The 19,697-nt window shown below is 49.1% G+C and overlaps 1 protein-coding gene across 1 annotated transcript; it reads right to left on the reverse strand.

Moving 5' to 3' along the window:
- Nucleotides 1-1,142: 1,142 nt before the first annotated feature.
- FECH (ferrochelatase) lies at nucleotides 1,143-18,915 on the reverse strand. Its single transcript, XM_068424440.1, has 11 exons — nucleotides 18,796-18,915; nucleotides 15,711-15,816; nucleotides 14,622-14,741; nucleotides 14,085-14,233; nucleotides 9,046-9,180; nucleotides 8,494-8,600; nucleotides 7,474-7,572; nucleotides 6,670-6,777; nucleotides 5,765-5,929; nucleotides 5,275-5,334; nucleotides 1,143-4,840 (listed from the first exon to the last, which is right to left on the reverse strand). The coding sequence occupies exons 1-11, from the start codon at nucleotides 18,869-18,871 to the stop codon at nucleotides 4,706-4,708; spliced, it is 1,260 nt and encodes a 419-aa protein (XP_068280541.1). The 5' UTR covers nucleotides 18,872-18,915; the 3' UTR covers nucleotides 1,143-4,705.
- Nucleotides 18,916-19,697: the final 782 nt, after the last annotated feature.

The raw sequence follows: 19,697 nt of genomic DNA on the forward strand, positions 1-19,697 counted from the left end.
CAGAGAAAACCAGCCCTGGGCAGTGCACCCGCCCTGGGGGCCAGCACCGCAGAGAGGGAAGCACCCCAGCCTGGATGATGCTGTTCCACCCACCCTCTCCCCTCAGCTGATCCACCTGCTCTGCAGTTCCAGCTCTCTCGGAGCCTCCCGGTGCCCCCGCACGCCGGCCCGGCAGACGGTTTGGGGAGCGGTTGCTATCGATAACGGCCCTTCCTGGGCGCTGCAGCGGATGCCTCTCAGCGGTCGTGCTTTCAGCTCTGCCCGAGCATCTCCGCTCGCCGCCGCTGCGTCAGGTTTTCCTCGCCACGAGGGAGTGTAAATGTGCCTTCACGTGCGTTTCTGAGAGACCCCGGAAAACTCGCCGTACATCAGCGGGAGGTAACGCCCTCCTTAGCGCTCCCGGATAATGTATTTTGACATTGGGGTAATGAGACAGAGGTCAAGGGATGCAAATTAAATCACCTTTTCCTGGCGCTTACCGACGAGCACAAATTTAGCAGGAAAACAAAAGGCAGAGTTTAGACCCGGTCTGAATTTATGAATCCCTGTGCTCTGTGTGTGAGAGCAGAACTCACCCCTGAGGGCTTGAAAGTTATGAATTATGGATAAACCCCTTGCCCAGCGCACCACGGGGGGTATCACCAGAAGATACTTTTCCCACAGGGTGAAAGACACCGCACGGGACTGTGAAATGGCAAAGCTGCCGACCAAAACACCAGAGGGGAGGGAGGAACATCACCGCGCTCCATCGTGCTTCCCCTCTTCCACCCGTCCGCCTCTCCCCCACCTGAGTCCAGTAATGAGAGCCCGCTCATGGATCAGCTTAAGCACACAACAACCCTCATCACTGCTCCAGAAGATAATCAATCAAGCACTTAATTTTTAACATAAGGAATAAGCTGCCTAGAGACTGTCAATAGAGAACTGCATAAATTAACAATCACAGGTGGGATTCAAAACTCGGGCCAAGCTTTTACTCACCATCTTCTTGAGCCCGTTTTCACAGCAAGCAGAGTGACACCCAATCCCACTCCGTTTGCACAGCAAGCAGAGTGACACCCAATCCCACTCCGTTTGCACAGCAAGCAGAGCGACACCCAAACACCACCATAAAGGGCTCTTACTGAGGACACACAGCTCAGTGATTTCTTCCAAAAACTTTAATTGAGATTCCATCCTTATGGCAAATGATACACAGTAAGATCATACACAGTTTGCGTTACATTAAATGGAAGTCCTTGTTCAATCTGAAATATGTATGTTGGACTTAAAGCAAGTATTTGTACACATCTGGCATTAAAAAAATAAAAGGAACTTCTCTCTCTTGCATCTTACCCTTCATTTTGATTTCCAGCTCTCTGGGTGTGGCAGAAAGGGAAAACAGAGTGATCTTTTAGATATTCCCAGGGAAATCCCGGCCCCGCTGGGCTCAGCCCCACACCCTCCTCCCCTGGGGAGCGGGAGGCGAGCTCACCTACTGCCCGCACACCTCTTCCTATCCCAGCACCACTGCTGGAAGCCACCACGTTCTGGAAAATGCAGCCAGTTAACAAGGGGGGATTGTACAAACTCCAAAAGATTAAAACTTCAACTGAACAAAAAAAGAGAAACCCCAAACTGCAGAGTTAAATCCGGAGAATGAACAAACCCCACGAGATCCCTGTGCGAGGACTGGAGTCTCCCAGATGCTGACACCCCCGGACCTCCACCAACTCCCCCGGAGCAGGAAGCGCCCAGGATCTGACGAGACTGGGTCCTCAGCGAGTAGCACCAAAGGTTTAAAACCTGCCAGAGGGCCCAACCGGCTGCGTGACGGCGGGGCTCAGCCTGCACCCCCCCAACAGCAGCGGCCACGCGTCGCCGGCAGAGTGCTGCGGAAGGCACATGAGCGGGTGAACCTTGATTTCTATTAAAAATATGAAGCAGAGCTGACAGCTGACTTGCTCAGGTGGTTTTTCAACAGGCTGCACTAACACAAAACACTATGTTAAATAGCAGAACAGAGCGGTATCACACGATCTGCTCAGCAAAACGAAGCACCCCACCAGCTACGAGACGAGATCCGTCTGCTGAAAGCTAGAAAATTAAAAGTGATTTCTACATTATGTGGTCTAACAGCAGCAACAGGCTCAGTAATTATCTCACTTGCGGTCAGCACACTAAAAAGTGAATTTTAAATACCTTTTATTACTGGGGACAAACATGCCTCATCATTAGTGCTGGCTAATATTCTCAGTGCTCCCTCCAGTACGGAAACAAAAAGCCAACCTATATTTACAGCGTCGTAATGTTCAAGTGAACCCTCAGCTCCCAGGTCCAGCCACGCTTCCAGCTGTGCTGGTCACCGCCTGGGGCTGAAGGTCAATACACCCTTCAGCTGGTAGGACAGAGGTGTAAGCAGGAAGATTTCACAAACCAGTCGGTTTTCCACTGACCTGTCAGTGTCAAGCAGAGAAATGGGAAGGGAGAAAAGAAGTTCTTTGTCCAGCGAGAAGAATAAGGCCAGTGTTCCCTTCCCACACATATTGCAGACTTTTTATTCTCCTGACATCGATTCAAAGCTTTTCCACACACATGACAACCGCCTGCTCCACCTGAGCAAGGGCAGGAATCAGCTCAGCGTCCCTTTTTCCTGCCAAGGCAGTGAGCAGAGACCCAGAACGGAGCAAGGAAGGGAAAACAGAAGCCCCGACTTCTGGCTCCCTGCCACCGAACCAGGCACAGGCATGGAGGGTCGAGGAAGACTTCTTTCTGCTGAAGCAGGAGAGACAGCAGTAACGCAGGAGGTTCTGGCACTGAAGGGTTTGAGTCTGTCACAATCACGCTCGGAAGATTCTGGCAGTGGAGACACTCCCAACTCAAGATGTATCAGGCCACAGGCCCCAGCGAGGCTGTGCAGCAGGATTTACAGCGCTCCATGGCAGTGCTTGGCCCGCTGGCTGATCAACAAGCACCCATTCATTTTAGTATCATTTAGTATCATTTTAGTATCCCATGTTTAATTCTTTCAACAGAAAACAGAACAAGATCAACCCCTGTTACACCAGCAGAGGCCGACTTTCTTTTTGAACAACCCTACCCTTGAAAGATCAGAGGTTCAAACTATTCACGCCCCATAATTACATAAGCAACTCAAACTGTCTGAGCAGCATGGCACCTGCTTCTCAAACATCACGGGCAGCTGGAGCACCAGTCTGCAGAGAACAACCTGCATTGCCAAACTCCTGGCGTTTCAGTGCTGATTATGTCAAGTAAACACGTGTACCCCTGAAGCTGACAGCTAGACTGATATACGTATGGCTCAGTCCCACAGAACGGTCACAGCTTTGCTCCTCCTCTGTCCCTCCCAGGAGGAGAGGTCCCCGTGCCAGAGGACCACTGAGGTGCTGCGGTTCTCCTGCCCTGAACCACTTCAAGCGCCAAGCTCGGCCATGCCGTGTGGTGACCAGCCTTCCAGCAAAGCCCCTCCTATCCCGAGACTAACCTGGACACCGGTCCCGGTGCTGACAGTGAGGGAATGCTGCCCTAAAAGTTTATCACTCTACAAAGCTCCCCCTCCTTAGGAGTGGACTCAGCAGCCCTGATGCACCCAAAATCCAACAGACAAAACCTGGCTTTTGACAAAGATGTGCATGAACACACGGCTGTCAGAGCGCAGGGCTGCCTGCTCTCAGGCACCTGCACCAGAAATCACTCCTGACTTACCACCTCATTTTTAAGTAACAACATCAATTAAGCTAGATCAATCGTACCTATGGATCTCCATAGGTGTCCCACAAAACCACAGCACTGTGGCACAGTAGAAAGCACAGAGCAGATCTATAAACCTTCTGGAGAGCAAGCCTGGCTTCCTAAACTCACCTAACCAGAGAAAGCCCTTTTTAATAATGATTTTAAAAAGCCATTTTGCTTAAAAGATAACCCAACATGTTTCAACACACGCTACTGACAGCTGAGAGATTTGAAACACACACAGTTTGTCTCAGCTGAGCATGTTCTGCAGCATCACCAAGCAGGCTTGCTCCGCTCACGCCACGCTCTCCAACGCACAGGCTTTCCTGCCGACATTGACAGTGTTTCTTCTAGAAAACGTAAACAAATCTTGTGTGTTCTACTAGCCCAGCTAAGCTTTTGCCAGAAGTTTCTGGCAGGAGAAAAACAACAAAACAAAACAAAGCCTTAACTTTATGTTCTAAAAAAACCATACACATTATTTTAAAAGCATTAGAAGCAACATGATCTTCAAACCCATCCGAGAAATCACTCGCAGAAGAGACCATCGGTGACTACGCTGGTTATGCTGTACCTTAAACAAACAAACCAAACAACTGTATGCTTGACCTGGAAAGCTGAAATTAATGCACTCACGACAAAACTGCATACCAATACATCCCTGCATAGGAAGTAGAAGCTAATTTTTCAGTTTTTCAGTGCATACTTATGGGCTCACGCTAAGTCCAGTCAGAATCAGATGAAACAAGACCTTTCCACACCTCACAGGACAAACCCCCTTACTTCCCTACTTTCTACAAACTCTTCTCAAACAACAAAAAAACATTAAAAAAAAATAAACCAAAGAAGTCAAGTTCTCCTCGCCTAACCATGAGGTTACCATCACAGACTACCAGCCTGTAGTGTGTAACAGGAGGGTCTGGTCGGGCGCTGCCTGGCTGGGGCAGTTTCCCTGCCCACCCCAGCGCGCCCGTCACAGCTGCTGGCTAGTGAAGAAGGCTTTAGTCTCCCTGCAGACAGGATTGATGCAGAGCGGGCAGCAGAGGGTTAACTGCCTGGAGCAGACTTCATTCGACTGGATGTGTGAACAGACCAGGTCTGCCAGAGCCTGAAAGACAGTTAATTAAAAATCAGAAGTGAGCAAAACTGATTTGCATGAAATAAAAAACGCTTCAACCCGTGTCACACAGACTAGGGAGGCTGCCAAACTGTGCATCCATCAGACTGTGCTTTTCAAGCACCACCCCCTTTACTTCAGCAGAAAATCCTGCTTTAAAACTGCATTGAGAAACATTTCATTAAAAGATTGCTACAAATGAGTACAAAACTGTTGTTCTTTTTTGTCAAACCAAACTTCTGAACTTTTTTTCTTTTTTTTAAAAATAAACCAAACCACAAACTGTGGTAGAAGAAAACACTTGTGGTATACAGATTAAGCACAAGGGTTTCCATTTTTGCTTTTAAACTCAAAATACACTAAAACTACAAGAAGACATCCATAATCTAGTAGGCAACACACAACTATCGCAACAAAGAGGGTACCTTGGAGAACAGTGGATTTCCATTGAGAGACTCTGCTCTTCTGATATTTTCAACTCCACACTGAATCAAAGATAAGGAGAAAAGAAGTTAAGCCTGCTAGATCCTTCACTAGTCAGCCTCCAAAATCCCCCTTTCTATTTCATTCAGAGGTTGCCCCAAAATGACAGAATTAAATGCAACACCGTGTTTTTCAATACAGCAAAAATAACTATGATGCAAAATTTCACTTTGCTGCCAAAAATCAATGATTCTTTTTTAGGAAGGACAGCAGTGGCTCAAAGAGGTAAACCTAGAAAGATAAACTCCCACCTGTTCTGTGTTGCTAAAAATTCATTTGAGTTAAGACAGGTCAGATTAATTTTCAATTTACAGAAAAATTAAATTTGCCCCAGATCATACTGCAAGAAGCGACTACAAAGCAATTTCAAAACAGGAGAAGTAATCTCAGATCACCACTATCCCAACAGCTACAAAAACTGTAAAACTTCACCTCATTTGCTAGCACTTGGGCGTACTCGATATCCAGCTCGTAAAGCGTTTCGATGTGGTCACTTGTAAATGCTATAGGGACCAGCAACATGTTCTTCTTCCCTCTTTCGCACAGTCCTTTGATGGTCTCATCTGTCTGTGGACCAAGCCAGGGCATTGGTCCAACCTGTAAGAAAAGGGGGAAGGTAATAACGAGAAAAGCCTCATTACATCATTCTTACAAAGAACACCCACGTTTTCTTAAGCAGGACGACACAGAACAGATTATGTTTAAGATGGAGGCAGTTTTGTATTCCCTTGCTTTTGATAGTACCTCTCACTTTCTCCATTAAATTCTTTATGAAGACACACTGTCCTGCCATTTAAACCCCAAAGGAACAGAACTGGGCTGGCCTAAATGAGACTCTCATTAAAGTAATTGAAAATCTAAATAAAGGTCTACTGGCTTCACTTCAACAAAACCCTGACCACTACTGCACAGGCTTTAAAGCCTTTTAAAGAAGTCAGCTTCTGGATGTAGCCAACTGTCCTTATCCCTTTCCTATCCACGAAGCTGACTCCAGCAAAATTGCTCAGAAATCCTCAAAAAGCAACACCTTAAAAATCCAGTGAGGGCTCAGTTCTTCCTTCTGACAGAGAAAGACAAATGCCAAAGCAGATGTTACGAGATCGTAGGTTTTCTAACGGACACATCAAATATCTACTTTAAAATGATGCAATATACAAAAAAGGCAAGAAACTGTGGACAGAGTATCTGGAAAGACTGATAGAGTAAAAGATGGGGATTCTGTTCCAGCAGAAATACTTGCTGAAAATGGGAAAAAGGCGCTGAGGTTATGACAAAGCTGGAAGACCACAAACTCCATCAGCTGAAGAGCTTCACAGGTGGCTTCCCTGCACACATACCTTGGACTGCCACACAAGCCTGTAAGGGTTGGAGTAGTTCAGCTTCTCCATGACTCTCTGGACAGTAGCTCCCACTTCTTGAGGATACGGATCACCACGGTTCACTACCTTCAACACAGAAACACCAGACCTTTCTCCAGGGGACATGCTGGGGCAAAGACCACCTACAGCCCGGGGAAGGCGAGCACTCTGGGTGTGACGTGGCTGTGCCCAGGATGGGACGTATCAAGTGCCTGGCTCCCTCCTCCTCCTTCCCAGGATAAAAGATAAATTCTTCTGCCATCATACACAGGTATGGTTACCTTTTGGTAACAGCGCTGCCTTTTTGACAAACGACCCAAGAGCCAATTTACTGCGGTTGCTGGTTGTTGACAGAGGATCAAGTCATTTATCACAACCTTGCAAAGATTTTACTTTCATTCCTCCAGGGAAAGCACTATTACTGCTTTCCAGAGGTGAGAAAATAACCGAGTTTTCCCTCCATCACCACCCAGGTTTGAGCTGGCAGGTTCAACAGGCCATGGAAGCAGCTGCACCAAGCCTGACCTAACCTAGTGCCCCATCCCTGCCGACGGCGAGAAGCGCAGATCTGAGTGAGCGTGCGGAGACGCTCACATGCCTCACCTTCAGCTCCACAGCAGGCTGCCACCTCCAGCTCATAACTCACCTTCGTATTTCTCTTTTTATTTGCCTGGCAGTCCCACAGCCACAGCCCTGCCCCGCAGAGGGGTGAGCCGCGTACCCTTCCGTTAGCCCAGCGTGACTCTGGTCTAACAACGACAGAAACGACCTGACGGAACTCACAGACATGGGCAGCGAGTGAGCCGAGAAGAGGATGACGACATCTTTCCTTTTGTCGGGTGGAAACAGGTTCAGTTCCTTCTGTATGTGATCGGTGAAGCACTGTTCAGAAAAAAAAAAAAGGGCTGAATGAGAAACACTGAGAAGCACCATGTGCTCTCCAGTAACCCAAGACAGGCAGCTCCTACGTTCCAGGCTGCCTTAAGAACTTCAGAATTCCCCCTTCTGGGACATGCATCACGTCCCAGGGACAGCATCTGCCCAAGCAGCTTGCCAAGGGAACAGTCCCACCTTGCCTGCCTTCAGTTATTGTTATCATCTGCTCAGCACACCACAAAATTGCAAAACCCAAACGAGGGGAGAAGCTCCCCAACAAAGATAAAAACGTCACTGTCTCTGGAAAGGAAGGAGCAAGGTTGCCCTTAACTGCTCCTGCCACAGCCAGTGCTGTGCCCAGAATTACCTCTGTGCTGCTGGGTGAGAACCTGACAAACGGACACCATCTGTACGTGTGTCGACCACAGACCTGCTCTGAGCAGGAATGGGGACTGTTGACCTCCAGAGGCCCCTTCCAGCCAACACTGTTATGATAATATGACTATGCTTTTAAACCAAGAAGCATTCCTATTATTCTTCTCCAGTATTTCTTTTTTTTTTAAAGAAAATACATAAACACAGCCTAAATCAGCAAATAGGTTCATCTTCTTTTAGCACATTCCACAGCTAAAAATCTTGTAAGCTTTGTTAGAAGTTAAGACTCGATCTAAGTGAAGTGTTTCCTCAGAATGGTTCTGTCACTTAACATTATACTGTGGTTTTACTGGTAGCAAATATTTCTGAAAAGGAAACTCAAGAAACATCTGTACTTACTTAGTTCTTTGTTGTTTTAAAGTCAGCTGGCAATGCAAAGATCCCAAGTTTCTCCTGCATCAACCAATCTAAGAAAACCCCAGGGAATTTCCATTTGATACCACATCAGACCTGCTCAGTTCCCACCTCTCGCTCTGCCTGCCAGCTTCATACCTGAATGAGAAGGGGGTGTGTGGGCCACCGGTCAATGATACTCCACTTCATCTTCGGCTTCTCCCCTTTTTTATTATAGTAGCGATAAATGGCATTCAAACTGCTCCCTGAAATACACAGAATTAAGAACACAAGTTCAGCCCAGGCATTAGCAACCTGCAGTTTTGTAGCAAGGTATTATAATATTTTAAAATGCTACATATTTAAAATGCAACTGTAAATCAGAACTAAGAGCCTCAAATGGGAACTATTGTATCAAAGTAGATATAAGGTACCAATTATATCAAAGTTCATACAACGTACAAGCCAAGACCAATTTGTAAACCATTCTTTAAGGGAAGAACAATTATTATTCTAGTTTCCATGAAGAAAGCTTACTCGGTCGTGCTCCTGAGCCTTCAGTTTATGTTGTCTCATACACAATGGTAACATAAAGCTATCCTTAGTTTAAAAGCTTCTACCTAAAATTCAGAATTTCAGTAAATACAGAAGACCTCGAGCTGGCAATGAAGCCAAGGGAAGGGGCACTCTGAGCCCCCTTGCTCTGCTCACCTGTGGTAGAGCAGCTGTACTGGGGGTACTGGGTGAAAGCGATAGCCCTTTCGATGCCGTCCTTCTCCATCTCTTCGATGGCTTCTTCCGTCAGGGGATGGACGTACCGGAAGCCGATGTAGTATTTGTGAGGCGCTGCCAGCCAGAGCACAGGGAAAGGAGCACTCTCAATAACACATCCTTAATAAGTGCAAAGTACAGAACCAGACTGAAACTGTGAAATACGCTTGTTGATGATTTTCTGGCTACTTTTCTAAACCACTGTCATACAAACACATCGTTCTCTGGCCAAGTATTCTTCTGGTAACTCACTTTGCTGTTATCAGAATTTAAAAGTGATTTACACTGTTGTTCGTTTCTGCAGGGAGCATCAACCTTCTGGTTTTACCTCGTTCAGCAGAGGTGTGGTTTCCAGACCATTCAGAGCTCTGACATTTGACTGGGCGAGTTCTGATGTAAAGGATGTCTTGGTAAAAAGGTGTCCCTACAAGACGCTAACTGAACACTGCTGTGCCCTAGCACAGACCACAGTTACAGATGTGCTACGGGCTTCCCAACAGCACAGCTCAACTCACCCACTGAAATCAGAAGTCGGATGTTTTAAGCACACCAGTGTAATTAAAATGCCAAACCCTTAGGAGAGACAAGGCTTTCTTCATTCTGCCATACGAAAGGAAATGCATTGCAGTTGGCACATTCCAGGAAATTTTACTTACCCAGACTTTCAAATACAATTGGGCTGCAATTTTGTCCGGTATTCTGCTCCACAGGGATCAGTTTCAAACAGGAAAAGGCCCTGCACCTGACAGACACGAGCTGCCTATGAGGCATTCCAAGAAAATCAGACATTTTGTCCCTTTCATGCCCCAGGTGCCAACAGAGAAGTCACCAAACCAGGATGCCTTCGGTGCGTGAAGGATTCACGTGCCCTTGCTGGATCAGGCCCTCAGTCCCAGCACTGCAGGGGCGTCCAGGCAGAGCTCCCGGGTACCAACCGCTTGCTCCTCGTGCCCTCCACCCCTATTTCAGCTCCAGCACCTCGCTCCCTTGCACTTCCCTCTCCTACGTTATCTTTGCCTCCATCATTTTATGCATACGTAATTCTCCTTCACTTTCCACTTCCTTGCCTCCGGTTAACCACATTAAAAAACAAAGCCAAAAACAAGACAGGGTGGAACCCCTGTCTGATGCAACCGCCCTGGTCACCACCCTGGCGAGGGCCAGTCTGCTCCGTTTGCACACACACCCCGAGGACGGGGACACTATTGTCTGGGGCACTGAATAAGGGACACACGTTCCTTCATTCTGGGTTCTGGGTGTTTCTCATAGAAATCTTCATGCCTTTAAACGCTTTATTTTGGAGGCAATATTATTCTCTCTAAGGACAACATTTGAGGTTTTTCCATTTTCTCCAGCCTTTTGGGTGTCAGCTTTGAGGTTTGGGGAATATGGTTTGGTCAGGGGCAGGGAGGGAGAGGAGGGCTGCTGCTTTATTTTGGTTTTTTTTTAAGAGGTTCTTAGAAGAACAAAAGCAACGTTTCTTTTTCAGGGTTTCCGGGTCACTAGCTCTGAAATAACATTTAACAGGTTTCTGAAGGAAGCAGATGTCCCGTGCTTGGTCACCGCTCCACACATTTATGCAGGATTCAGAAAACAGGTTTAGTCAGCCCCAGTTCTCTGCAGGAGGCAAGAGAGCTCCCAGCTGGGAGCAGGAGCAAATAATGACCCGACTTCGGGAGCCCCGGGAGCCAGCAACCTCATTAACATTTTTAAATGGCATTAAAAACAAAAGTCTGACTAACCAGAGCAAAGACAGTAGAGTTTAACCTGGGAAAGGACTTACTGGGAGAAAACAGCCAACCTGGGAGCTTCTTGCAGTACTCTTGCAGTATTATGCTTGGCCTGAAGCACAGGCAGCAAAGGAAAGATTTTAATGTCCATATACACATCCATGTGTTTGGATGTTTGAAGAAACAACGTGGCCCCCTCATCCTGTGAGCTTTCATTCTGCTGACAAGGGAATCTCAGCCAAAATACAGCTTGGAAGAAATACTAAGAACTGTTATAATCAAAAACAATAAAAAAAGCAAGATGTGCCTTCTTACAACATAATTACCATTGCAAGACATCAGCCTGTTTGATGCCAACACCAGAAAAACAACCCCAAGAATAGAAATGGATTTTCCTATCATCATGTTTGTGTGATTTATTCTTACAGACTACTGAGCCTCCCCAACCCAGGAAGGAAGAGCTCCCGTTCATTTTCAGACAGCTGCCTGTAACAATAAAGCTTCATTTTAAAGTTATACTGTTCCCAGATGACATGGGTGAGACTGTTTATTTACTGCTTTATGTTAGCCCCACTGCTGAAATGTAACATGTCAAATGTATACTACCAGTCAGTAAATCAGTAGATTAATTTACGCAGGAGGGAATTCCACAGGTGGTTATTGATACTGTCTAACATGAGCTCTTCAACACCCATAAATACACAGCAACTACAAACTCTACGCCCCAAAAGTCCAGATCGAGGTAAAATGAACACACATCACGTGTTTCAAGTCTTGACACCACAACCTGCGAGTTACTCATTAACAGGGCTCAGCCTCCCCAAGCACTGCCTGCGAGCACACGATATTCCCACACGTGCAGCTCAGTCTGGGAGCACATCCCGCTGGTCCACGCTATCCTGAAGCAACACAGTACTTGGTGACGCTGCAAGGTTACTCTAAATGCTTAAGGAAATGGTTAGCACTCAACTCAACTGTTAGCAATGGTTAGCACGTTGGATTTTTAAAGCTGCAGCTGCTGTCAGGTAAAAAAGGAGGTCTCTAAACGACTTATCAGGTGTAAGAACAGCACAGCCTTCACAAAAAAGTGGTCACCAAAGACAAGCAAGTGGGAGTGGTACACTGAGAAAAGCAGATAAACTTTCTAAGCTTTATCTTCAGAGCCTGTTGCAAGCCTGACCCTGCAGGGGCTCCTGCTGCTGAAACGCCCCTGCCTTGGGTGCCACAGCAGGGTGTGGTTTTGGCTTCAGGCTTGACTACACTTGCAGGGACCACAGCTGGAATTAGGCTAGAGCAGCATCTGTGGAGAAAAGGATGGAACATCACCCAAATGAAGGTATCAGTGACACGCTACACGCTGAATGAATGAAATAGATTTGGTTCTAGCCTTCCAAGAGCGTCACTTTTCACCTTCCAGACCCTTTTACCAGTCCGTTTCCCATCACACTAGTGCTACCAGGTAGCCTGGCACAGGGTAATCCAGACAAGCCACAGCTCCTTGCTGCGAGGGAGCAAGGTTCAGAGAGATTCTGTGATCCGGAGAGAGGGGAGGGAGGTTGTATTCACCTTTCAAGTTTTCTGGTCATCAAGGAAGAACAGGCAAAGACAGCATCTGCTCCACCCAAGCCAAACTGTTAGGCCTTATCTCCTGCTCGTGTGCTGGGTGGGGCTCACTGCTATCACTCAACCAGGCCCTGCAATGTTCAGCTATGAAACCTTGTCTTTTCTTCCAGCTGACCTCCTCTTCAGTCCTGTGTTCAGGCCTAATCGGTGGGCGTGCTTTTATCCATTATTAATAGTCTCAGATTCAGAGAAAGTTTCAAAAGCTCTGGATACATCCAAGCAATAACCGCAGAGGGACATTTCAGAGGAACAAAAGACACCTGCAGCTTTGCAGAACAGTGAGACTCCCGACACCCTCCCACACAGTCACCTATTCTTTAGGCTCAGGCTGGCACAACAAAGGCACATACAAAAGATTTTATAGCATTAAGTTCTGGCCTCAGAGCTGCTCTACATCAGACAGTCCCTGTACAGCATCCTGGCCAAGCTGGCCCTGAACAGGGAAGGGAATTGGAAGAAGAAGCAGGAGCAGAGAAGGCTGCACTGTCTCCTGAGCCCTAACTGCTGGCTGCTGCGAGCGAGCGGCAGCCCGACACCGTCCTGCAGTTGGCTACAAGGAGCAGCCAGGGGACAGTGGCCGTGTGTTTTAGAGCAGGAGATCCCACCCCATGAAACTCAGCAGCACCAGTGTGCAGAACGCGAACGTCCAGCAAACCCTAGATCAACACCTGGCACAACCCAAGAGGATCGTCACTCTCCCGCTCCACCTCTTCATAAAAGATATGAAAATTACATGAGATTATAATGCCACTGCCAATGGTCACAAATCTCATTTATGCTAGCGAGAATGCCACTCTGAACACGCTTCTCCCATGCCTGCCTTATTTGTTCACATGAAATACATTCACTTTTCTTATCATCGAAGGCTCAACCACTTGTCCTCAGTGTAGACTTCTTCAAGCTCAAGCAGAACTTACAGGGCAAGGTAAGACACCTTGCAGTCACACACACCACGGGAGACCCCCCTCACCTAGCTTTAGCCATCTGAAAATAAGACACTTTATCATAGTCATCTAGATTTCTTCCCACAATCAAAGGACAGAGATAACTCTGTCTCTAGAGGGTGAGCCTGCCTTTTCATAATGGCCTCAGGACAAACTGAATCACTCTCCAAGCCCTACTCTCTCTCAATGAAAGAGGGAGCAGAGACCACCAGCTTAGGCCAGATGCCCAACTTCTGATGGCTGAAGTTAGGCAAGACAAAACGTGCCAAAAGCATCTAAGGGTGGACTTACCCACCTTGGGCACGGACAGAGGTGACAGCTGGACCACAGCACTACTGGATCCAGCCTGAGAAGGTGGGTGACTGGTTGGTTGTTGGCTTTTGGCGCTACACTGTGTTACTGCAGGCTGAAGGAGTACTGACAGTACTCCCCAACATCAAAGCCATTCTGCAATGCAGAGCACACCACAAAAATATACTTGCATGTGTGGGAAACCCCAGGCTTTTGCATATGCTGAGTTTTTAACGAACAAGAACTTCTGCAATACCTTTGCCATGACTTCCTGAGAACACTGTTCACACTCACAACAAAAACTGAGAAGCAAAAGCTGCTTTACGAGCACATACTTTCAACACACGAAGCAGAAGAAACTTTTAATGAGCACAGTAGAGCAAAGAAGTACCGGTGCGAGGAGACATGCTGTCCAGGAGCTTCACCATGCCTTCTCCCTGCATCGCCGTCCACTTCTTGATTGGAGACCCACCTCCAATCCTGCTGTACTGCTCCTGGATTTTCGGTGTGCGGCGTTTGGCAATGAATGGTGCTAATTTACTAAAGCATTCAGAAGGTACACGTGTTAATACCATAACCCAGATCACCACCCCCTTCCCCAAACCTCTCTGCTGCAGTGGGTTTTCAGTGGCAATCTCCCCAGATTATAGCAAACCAGCTATATTGCACGGTTTGTTTAATGTTACATTCCACCACCCTTCCCAACCTTACTAGTTGACAGGAAACCACAATTTGCAATTAGAAAGGAATTATCTTGGCACGCCTATTTCCAGAGATTTATAACACCGTTTCTTGCACTGACTGGTCCCCGAGATGAAACAGTCTTAAGAAACGCTGATATACACAGAAGATTAAATGTATATAATTTACAGCTACGACAGCAACACCCAACCCTGGCTGTAACACAGGAGCTCACAGCGTTCCTCACTTTTGAGCTGGAAGCGTCATTAGATCTCTGTCCAGGAAGAGACGAAGTAAGAAATCGTGCACATCATCCAGCCGTTCTGGGCCTCCCATGTTCAACATCAGGATTCCTGTTTTAGGTTTCCTATGGAAGCAAGAGAGATTTCAAATCCTAGTGACCTACTGCCTTTTTTTTAATTATTATTATTACAAAACAATCAGCTTACCCTTCTGCATGTGTCTTTTGCAAAAGCAGCACCCTATTTAGAAGCTCATCCTGCTTATGTAAAAATATGAACTACAAGTAGGAATAGCCAGAGAACGAGTATTTACATGATCTTTACTTCTTTTAAAAAGAGTAATCACTTCGCAACACAGAGTTTAACTGGAAATATACTGAGAAAATGGTCTCGCAGCTGAAGGCTGTAAGGGAGGTTATCAAACAGGGTCTAGGAACCATCTCAGCTGAACGCCAGCTGTAGACCCCAAGCAAACGAAGCAGAAAACAGATGAGCTCCCCACGCAGGCCTTTGTCTTCATTACTTTGCAGACACATCTCATCTCCCAGAGCAGTGAAAGCAGCAAAGAGCCATTCTACACATCAAATAAATGCAAGATTGGTTCTGTTTGGGTGGTTGGGTTTTTTTTCCACTACAATGGGTTTTCTCTCCAGGCGCAGGTCCAGCACTCTGTTCTAAAGATAACGTCCCTCTATCTAAAGATAACGGGGACCTCCGTTTCCGTTCCCCTCCTCCTGGAGTGGCTATCAGAAGGGTGCTGAATAAAACCCAGGAAGCAGGAACCAGAACCTCAGATCACACTAATATCCTACTGTTTGCTCTTCTATTGCTCCTGCAGTGCCTCAGGCCTTACCGTGGGCCACCACCTCACCACACTGCAGAGAGCAAGGCAGGTGGTCCTCGCCCCACTGAACTGGGGAAACGAGAGGCTCGGTGAACACAGCCAGCCAGATAAAAGCAATCACACATGCACAAAAAGGCTAGACCAAGCCCCGTGCCTGCCCGTTGTACCACACCACCAGCAGCACACCGTATCAGACAGAGGCAGGGCGCTGGGAGCGGTCACACCCGCGCAGAGCCCGCCGCACACTCACCGCACCGCTGGCTGGATCTGAGGCTTTGTGCTCTCCGTCACCGCGGCTGCCGTGGCCTGACCCCTCCATCGCACCGGGACCCTCAGGTGGCCGCTGCTTTTTACAACTGCAAGAGAGATAACAGCACATTGACAACTTTGCGCCGGGCTGAGGGGCCTCCCCACCGGACAGGCGCTGATCCCTCAGCAGTCACATGAACACACGGCAGTGTTACGCTGCTCGGCGTCTTCTCCCTTAGGCTCCACGTCCTGGAATCAAACACAGTCAGGAAATTGCAAGCTTCTGCCTTTCTTTGAGCACTCTGTGTACTAACAGCTTTTCAGACACCAGGCAGTAACCCAAACCGAAACAAAAGCCTCACTGATCTTTAAGCCCCAATCCTCCGTCCAAAATAACTGGTGACCACACAAGAGACTCTGTGCAGGGCTGACACACTAAGGCAGCAACCGTGTCAAGCTACGAACCTCCTCATGGTACAGACACACCTGGGCTAACTCTAGGCAAGCAAAGTATTTCCACACCACCTCTACAACGTAGGTTAGACATTTGTTAACTTAGGGTCCCTAAGTCAGCACCTGCAAGCCATAAGCACACAGCTCCTCGGTTTGACCCCGTGCCGGGTACACTGAGCAGCAATTTCAGAATCCTTCTTTCTCACTACCCAGCTAGGCGACTTCTATTATTCCTGGATTTCAGTATCAGCCAAAATCTGGCCCAAAAGCAGGATAATTTACTTCCTACACGCTGCTTAGTCTGCTTTTTCAAAAGCACGCTTTGTGTTCCTCAGGAGTTCATAGTCATTATATGGCATTTTTTAGTGCAACAATAGTGTGAATTGCCCATGATGAAAAAAATTGTTCAATGCTGCATCCCCGGCTCTCCAGCAATTGTTTGGCGGCGACACTTGTCAGACTGCAGGGGTTCAGCAGCCATTGAGCCCCAACAGCACAGACCTCCCCAGCAGCCGACCCACCTGCTGAGAAGAGCATCCATGGTTCACAGTTCCCTAATAACATCCCGAACAGATGCTGAACGCCCTCAAAACCTGCCGAAATCAGTGACAGCGAAAAGCATCTTGCAAATCCCGCTTCTCACTCAGGATTAAGAGTGTGGAGAGGCAGCTGCCTGTGTCAGCAGCCGTATAAAAAGGCTACAGACTAAAGAACTTCAATTCAAGCATTGCTGATGCCTGAAAGACTCCGTTCAAATATTTACATTCTTCTTCCAGTTCTTAGGTTATTACTGTTTGAAGCACTAACACTATATGTAAATTACACAGAACAATAAAAAGAAGTTTCAACAGCCGTATTGATCCTTCTGCGCTGTTGGAAAGCATTTGTTTTACTTAGGGTGAGGTCTGTGTGCGTTTCGACCTGCACCGTGACGCAGAACGCGCAGGGTGTGTGACGGTGATGATCCCAGCTTGATGGAACACTGGTAAATGTTCTTTTTGTACGTTTTAGAAACGGCACAATCGTACCAGCCTCGGGAGCCAAGGCCTGATAAAAGTGGTCCCCAGTGCATGCCCACACTTCCACCGGTCGCAGGGTAAGACGCCGGTGCCTCTCGGTAGGCGCGTGAAGTTACTCCGGCGTTACAGCAGTAGTTACGCCAACAAGGAGTAAGGACGAGAGCTCCTGCTGATCCGAAAGGTCCTTCCCAACCACACCGATTCTGTTTTATGAAGGAGCACCCAAAGCTGTACAGCCTGCAATGCGTACGCATGTGTAGCCCGTGTATCTACCAGCCGCTGGCAGCACCAGGAAGGCTGCGGAACTGACCAGTAACTGTCTCTGTTATCTGCACCTCCTGGGACTTAATTTGAAAACGCAACCTGTGAACTGTGAAACAAGGATGGTTTTTACACAAACACTTTATAAGAAGGACAGCGCCTCATTTAAAATCCCAATCACAAATTGCAATCCCAAGCACAAACACAGGCTGGGCGGAGAATGGATTAAGAGCTGCCCTGAGGAGAAGGACTTGAGGGTGATGGGTGACGAGAAGCTCACCATGAGCCGGCAACGTGCGCTTGCAGCCCAGAAAGCCAGCCGTGTCCTGGGCTGCATCCCCAGCAGCATGGCCAGCAGGGCGAGGGAGGGGATTCTGCCCCTCTGCTCCGCTCTCGGGAGACCCCCCCTGCAGTGCTGCGTCCAGCTCTGGGGCCCCCAACACAAGAAGGACATGGAGATGTTGGAGCGAGTCCAGAGGAGGCCACGGAGATGCTCAGAGGGCTGGAGCCCCTCTGCTCTGGAGACAGGCTGAGAGAGCTGGGGCTGTTCAGCCTGGAGAAGAGAAGGCTCCGGGGAGACCTTCTAGCACCTGAAGGGGCTACAGGAAAGCGGGAGAGGGGCTTTTTACAAGGGCATGGAGTGATAGGACGAGGGGGAACGGTTTTACACCGAAAGAGGGGAGATTGAGATGAGATATTGGGAAGAAATTCTTTGCTGTGAGGGTGGTGAGAGTCTGGCCCAGGTTGCCCAGAGAAGCTGTGGCTGCCCCCTCCCTGGCAGGGTTCAAGGCCAGGTTGGATGGGGCTTGGAGCAACCTGGTCTGGTGGAAGGTGTCCCTGCCCATGGCAGGGGGTTGGAACTGGATGGGCTTTAAGGTCCCTTCCAGCCCAAACCAGTCTGTGATTCTGTGAAAATTAAACTCCTGAGGCGGGGGGGAACAAACCACCAAGCAATGAAAAACAGCGTGCCGATACCAGCAAACCACAAATTCAGATGAACAAAAAATCCCGAGCGTCCCCGCGCTCGGTTTAGAGGAAAAATCATCACCAGGCTGCCGGCGGTGCCCAGGCGCGCCGGTAACTCAGCCGGGCGTTCTCCCGGGTCTCCGCAGCGCAGTCACCGGAGCGAGGCGACGCGACCCCCGGCGCAGCGGCAGCCGCTCAGCTCTGGCGCGGGGGCTCGGAGGCCCCGGCTCTACCGGCAGCGTTACGCAAAGGCGCTCGCCGCGCGTTGTATAACACCGTCCCGGCGCTCCCGCGGGCTCTCCCGGCCCCCGCGGCGGGGCCGCCGGCCCTCAGCGCCCCCGTCAGCCCTCAGCCCCCCGCTCCCGCCGACGGCGCCCACAGACTCACCCTGACGCGCCGCCCGCCCGGCGGCGGCAGCAGCGCCCGCACCAGCGGCGGCCATCTTGGCGCCGGCCGCCTGCATTCCCTCAGACGGCCCCGCTGCCGCCCCTCTGCCTCCACCGCCCCGTCGCCGCCGCCGCCGCCCCCCGGCACCGCCCCCGCTGCCGTACGGCAGCGGGGGCGGTGCCGGGGGGCGGCGGCGGCGGCGACGGGGCCGAGCCGGGTGTCCCTCAGGCAGCTCTGCCCCGGCTATTCCCCACAGTCCCTGCGTGACCGTTACCAGAGGGCTCAGAAATAACGAGATCAAGCACTCCATGCTCCACACAAAGCCCCCAATCTAACTTTTTGACGCTAAACCAATAACGGCATCTCTGGCGTTACACCAGTGCTAAATTTTAAAGGTTTTCTGCGCCAAGCAGGCGTGCTAAAATAAAAAGCACTCAGGAGCGCAAAGGCGTGTGTCAGTCAGCCCAGCGCACCGGGAAAAAAAACACGTAAATCATTATTTACTGCTCTGCAGACTGAAATCTTCACTAATAGAAATAGGCTTTTCAAAGGTGGAATTCTGCCCCTGCCAGGGCGCAGCGGGAAAGCTGTGCGATAGGCACACGCGCCGTGTTTGCGGCGTGCATCATTTATGAGGAGATTTCCTCGGCGTGCTGGGAGGAACAGCGTTCCTCGGCTGGAGGCAGAGATCCGCAGGCCTGGATTTACCACCGGCAGCACCGCCGTCACAAACTGTGACTCTGCGTCCCAGGACGGTCTGCGGATGCTCAGGAATCAAAGTGGGCTGTTTGGGCGGCAGGAGGGGTCGGACAGGGAGGTGCTGCCGGCCCTACTGCTGACTTGCTCCAGGAGCTCTGGGGCTCGCGCTGCTGGCCCCAACGCCGCAGTGCTTGCCCCTCTCT

Source organism: Nyctibius grandis, assembly GCF_013368605.1.
Source record: "Nyctibius grandis isolate bNycGra1 chromosome W unlocalized genomic scaffold, bNycGra1.pri SUPER_W_unloc_2, whole genome shotgun sequence".
NCBI classification, from domain to species: domain Eukaryota; kingdom Metazoa; phylum Chordata; class Aves; order Nyctibiiformes; family Nyctibiidae; genus Nyctibius; species Nyctibius grandis.

Coding starts and splice junctions, on each gene's coding strand:
- FECH (XM_068424440.1), bottom strand. CDS start 18,871: ATGCAGGCGGCCGGCGCCAAGATGGCCGCCGCTGGTGCGGGCGCTGCT. Junction 7,573..8,493: donor CACACCCCCTTCTCATTCAG/GTATGAAGCTGG, acceptor TTTTCTGAACAG/TGCTTCACCGATCACATACA. Junction 5,930..6,669: donor GGCTTGTGTGGCAGTCCAAG/GTATGTGTGCAG, acceptor CTTTTCTTACAG/GTTGGACCAATGCCCTGGCT.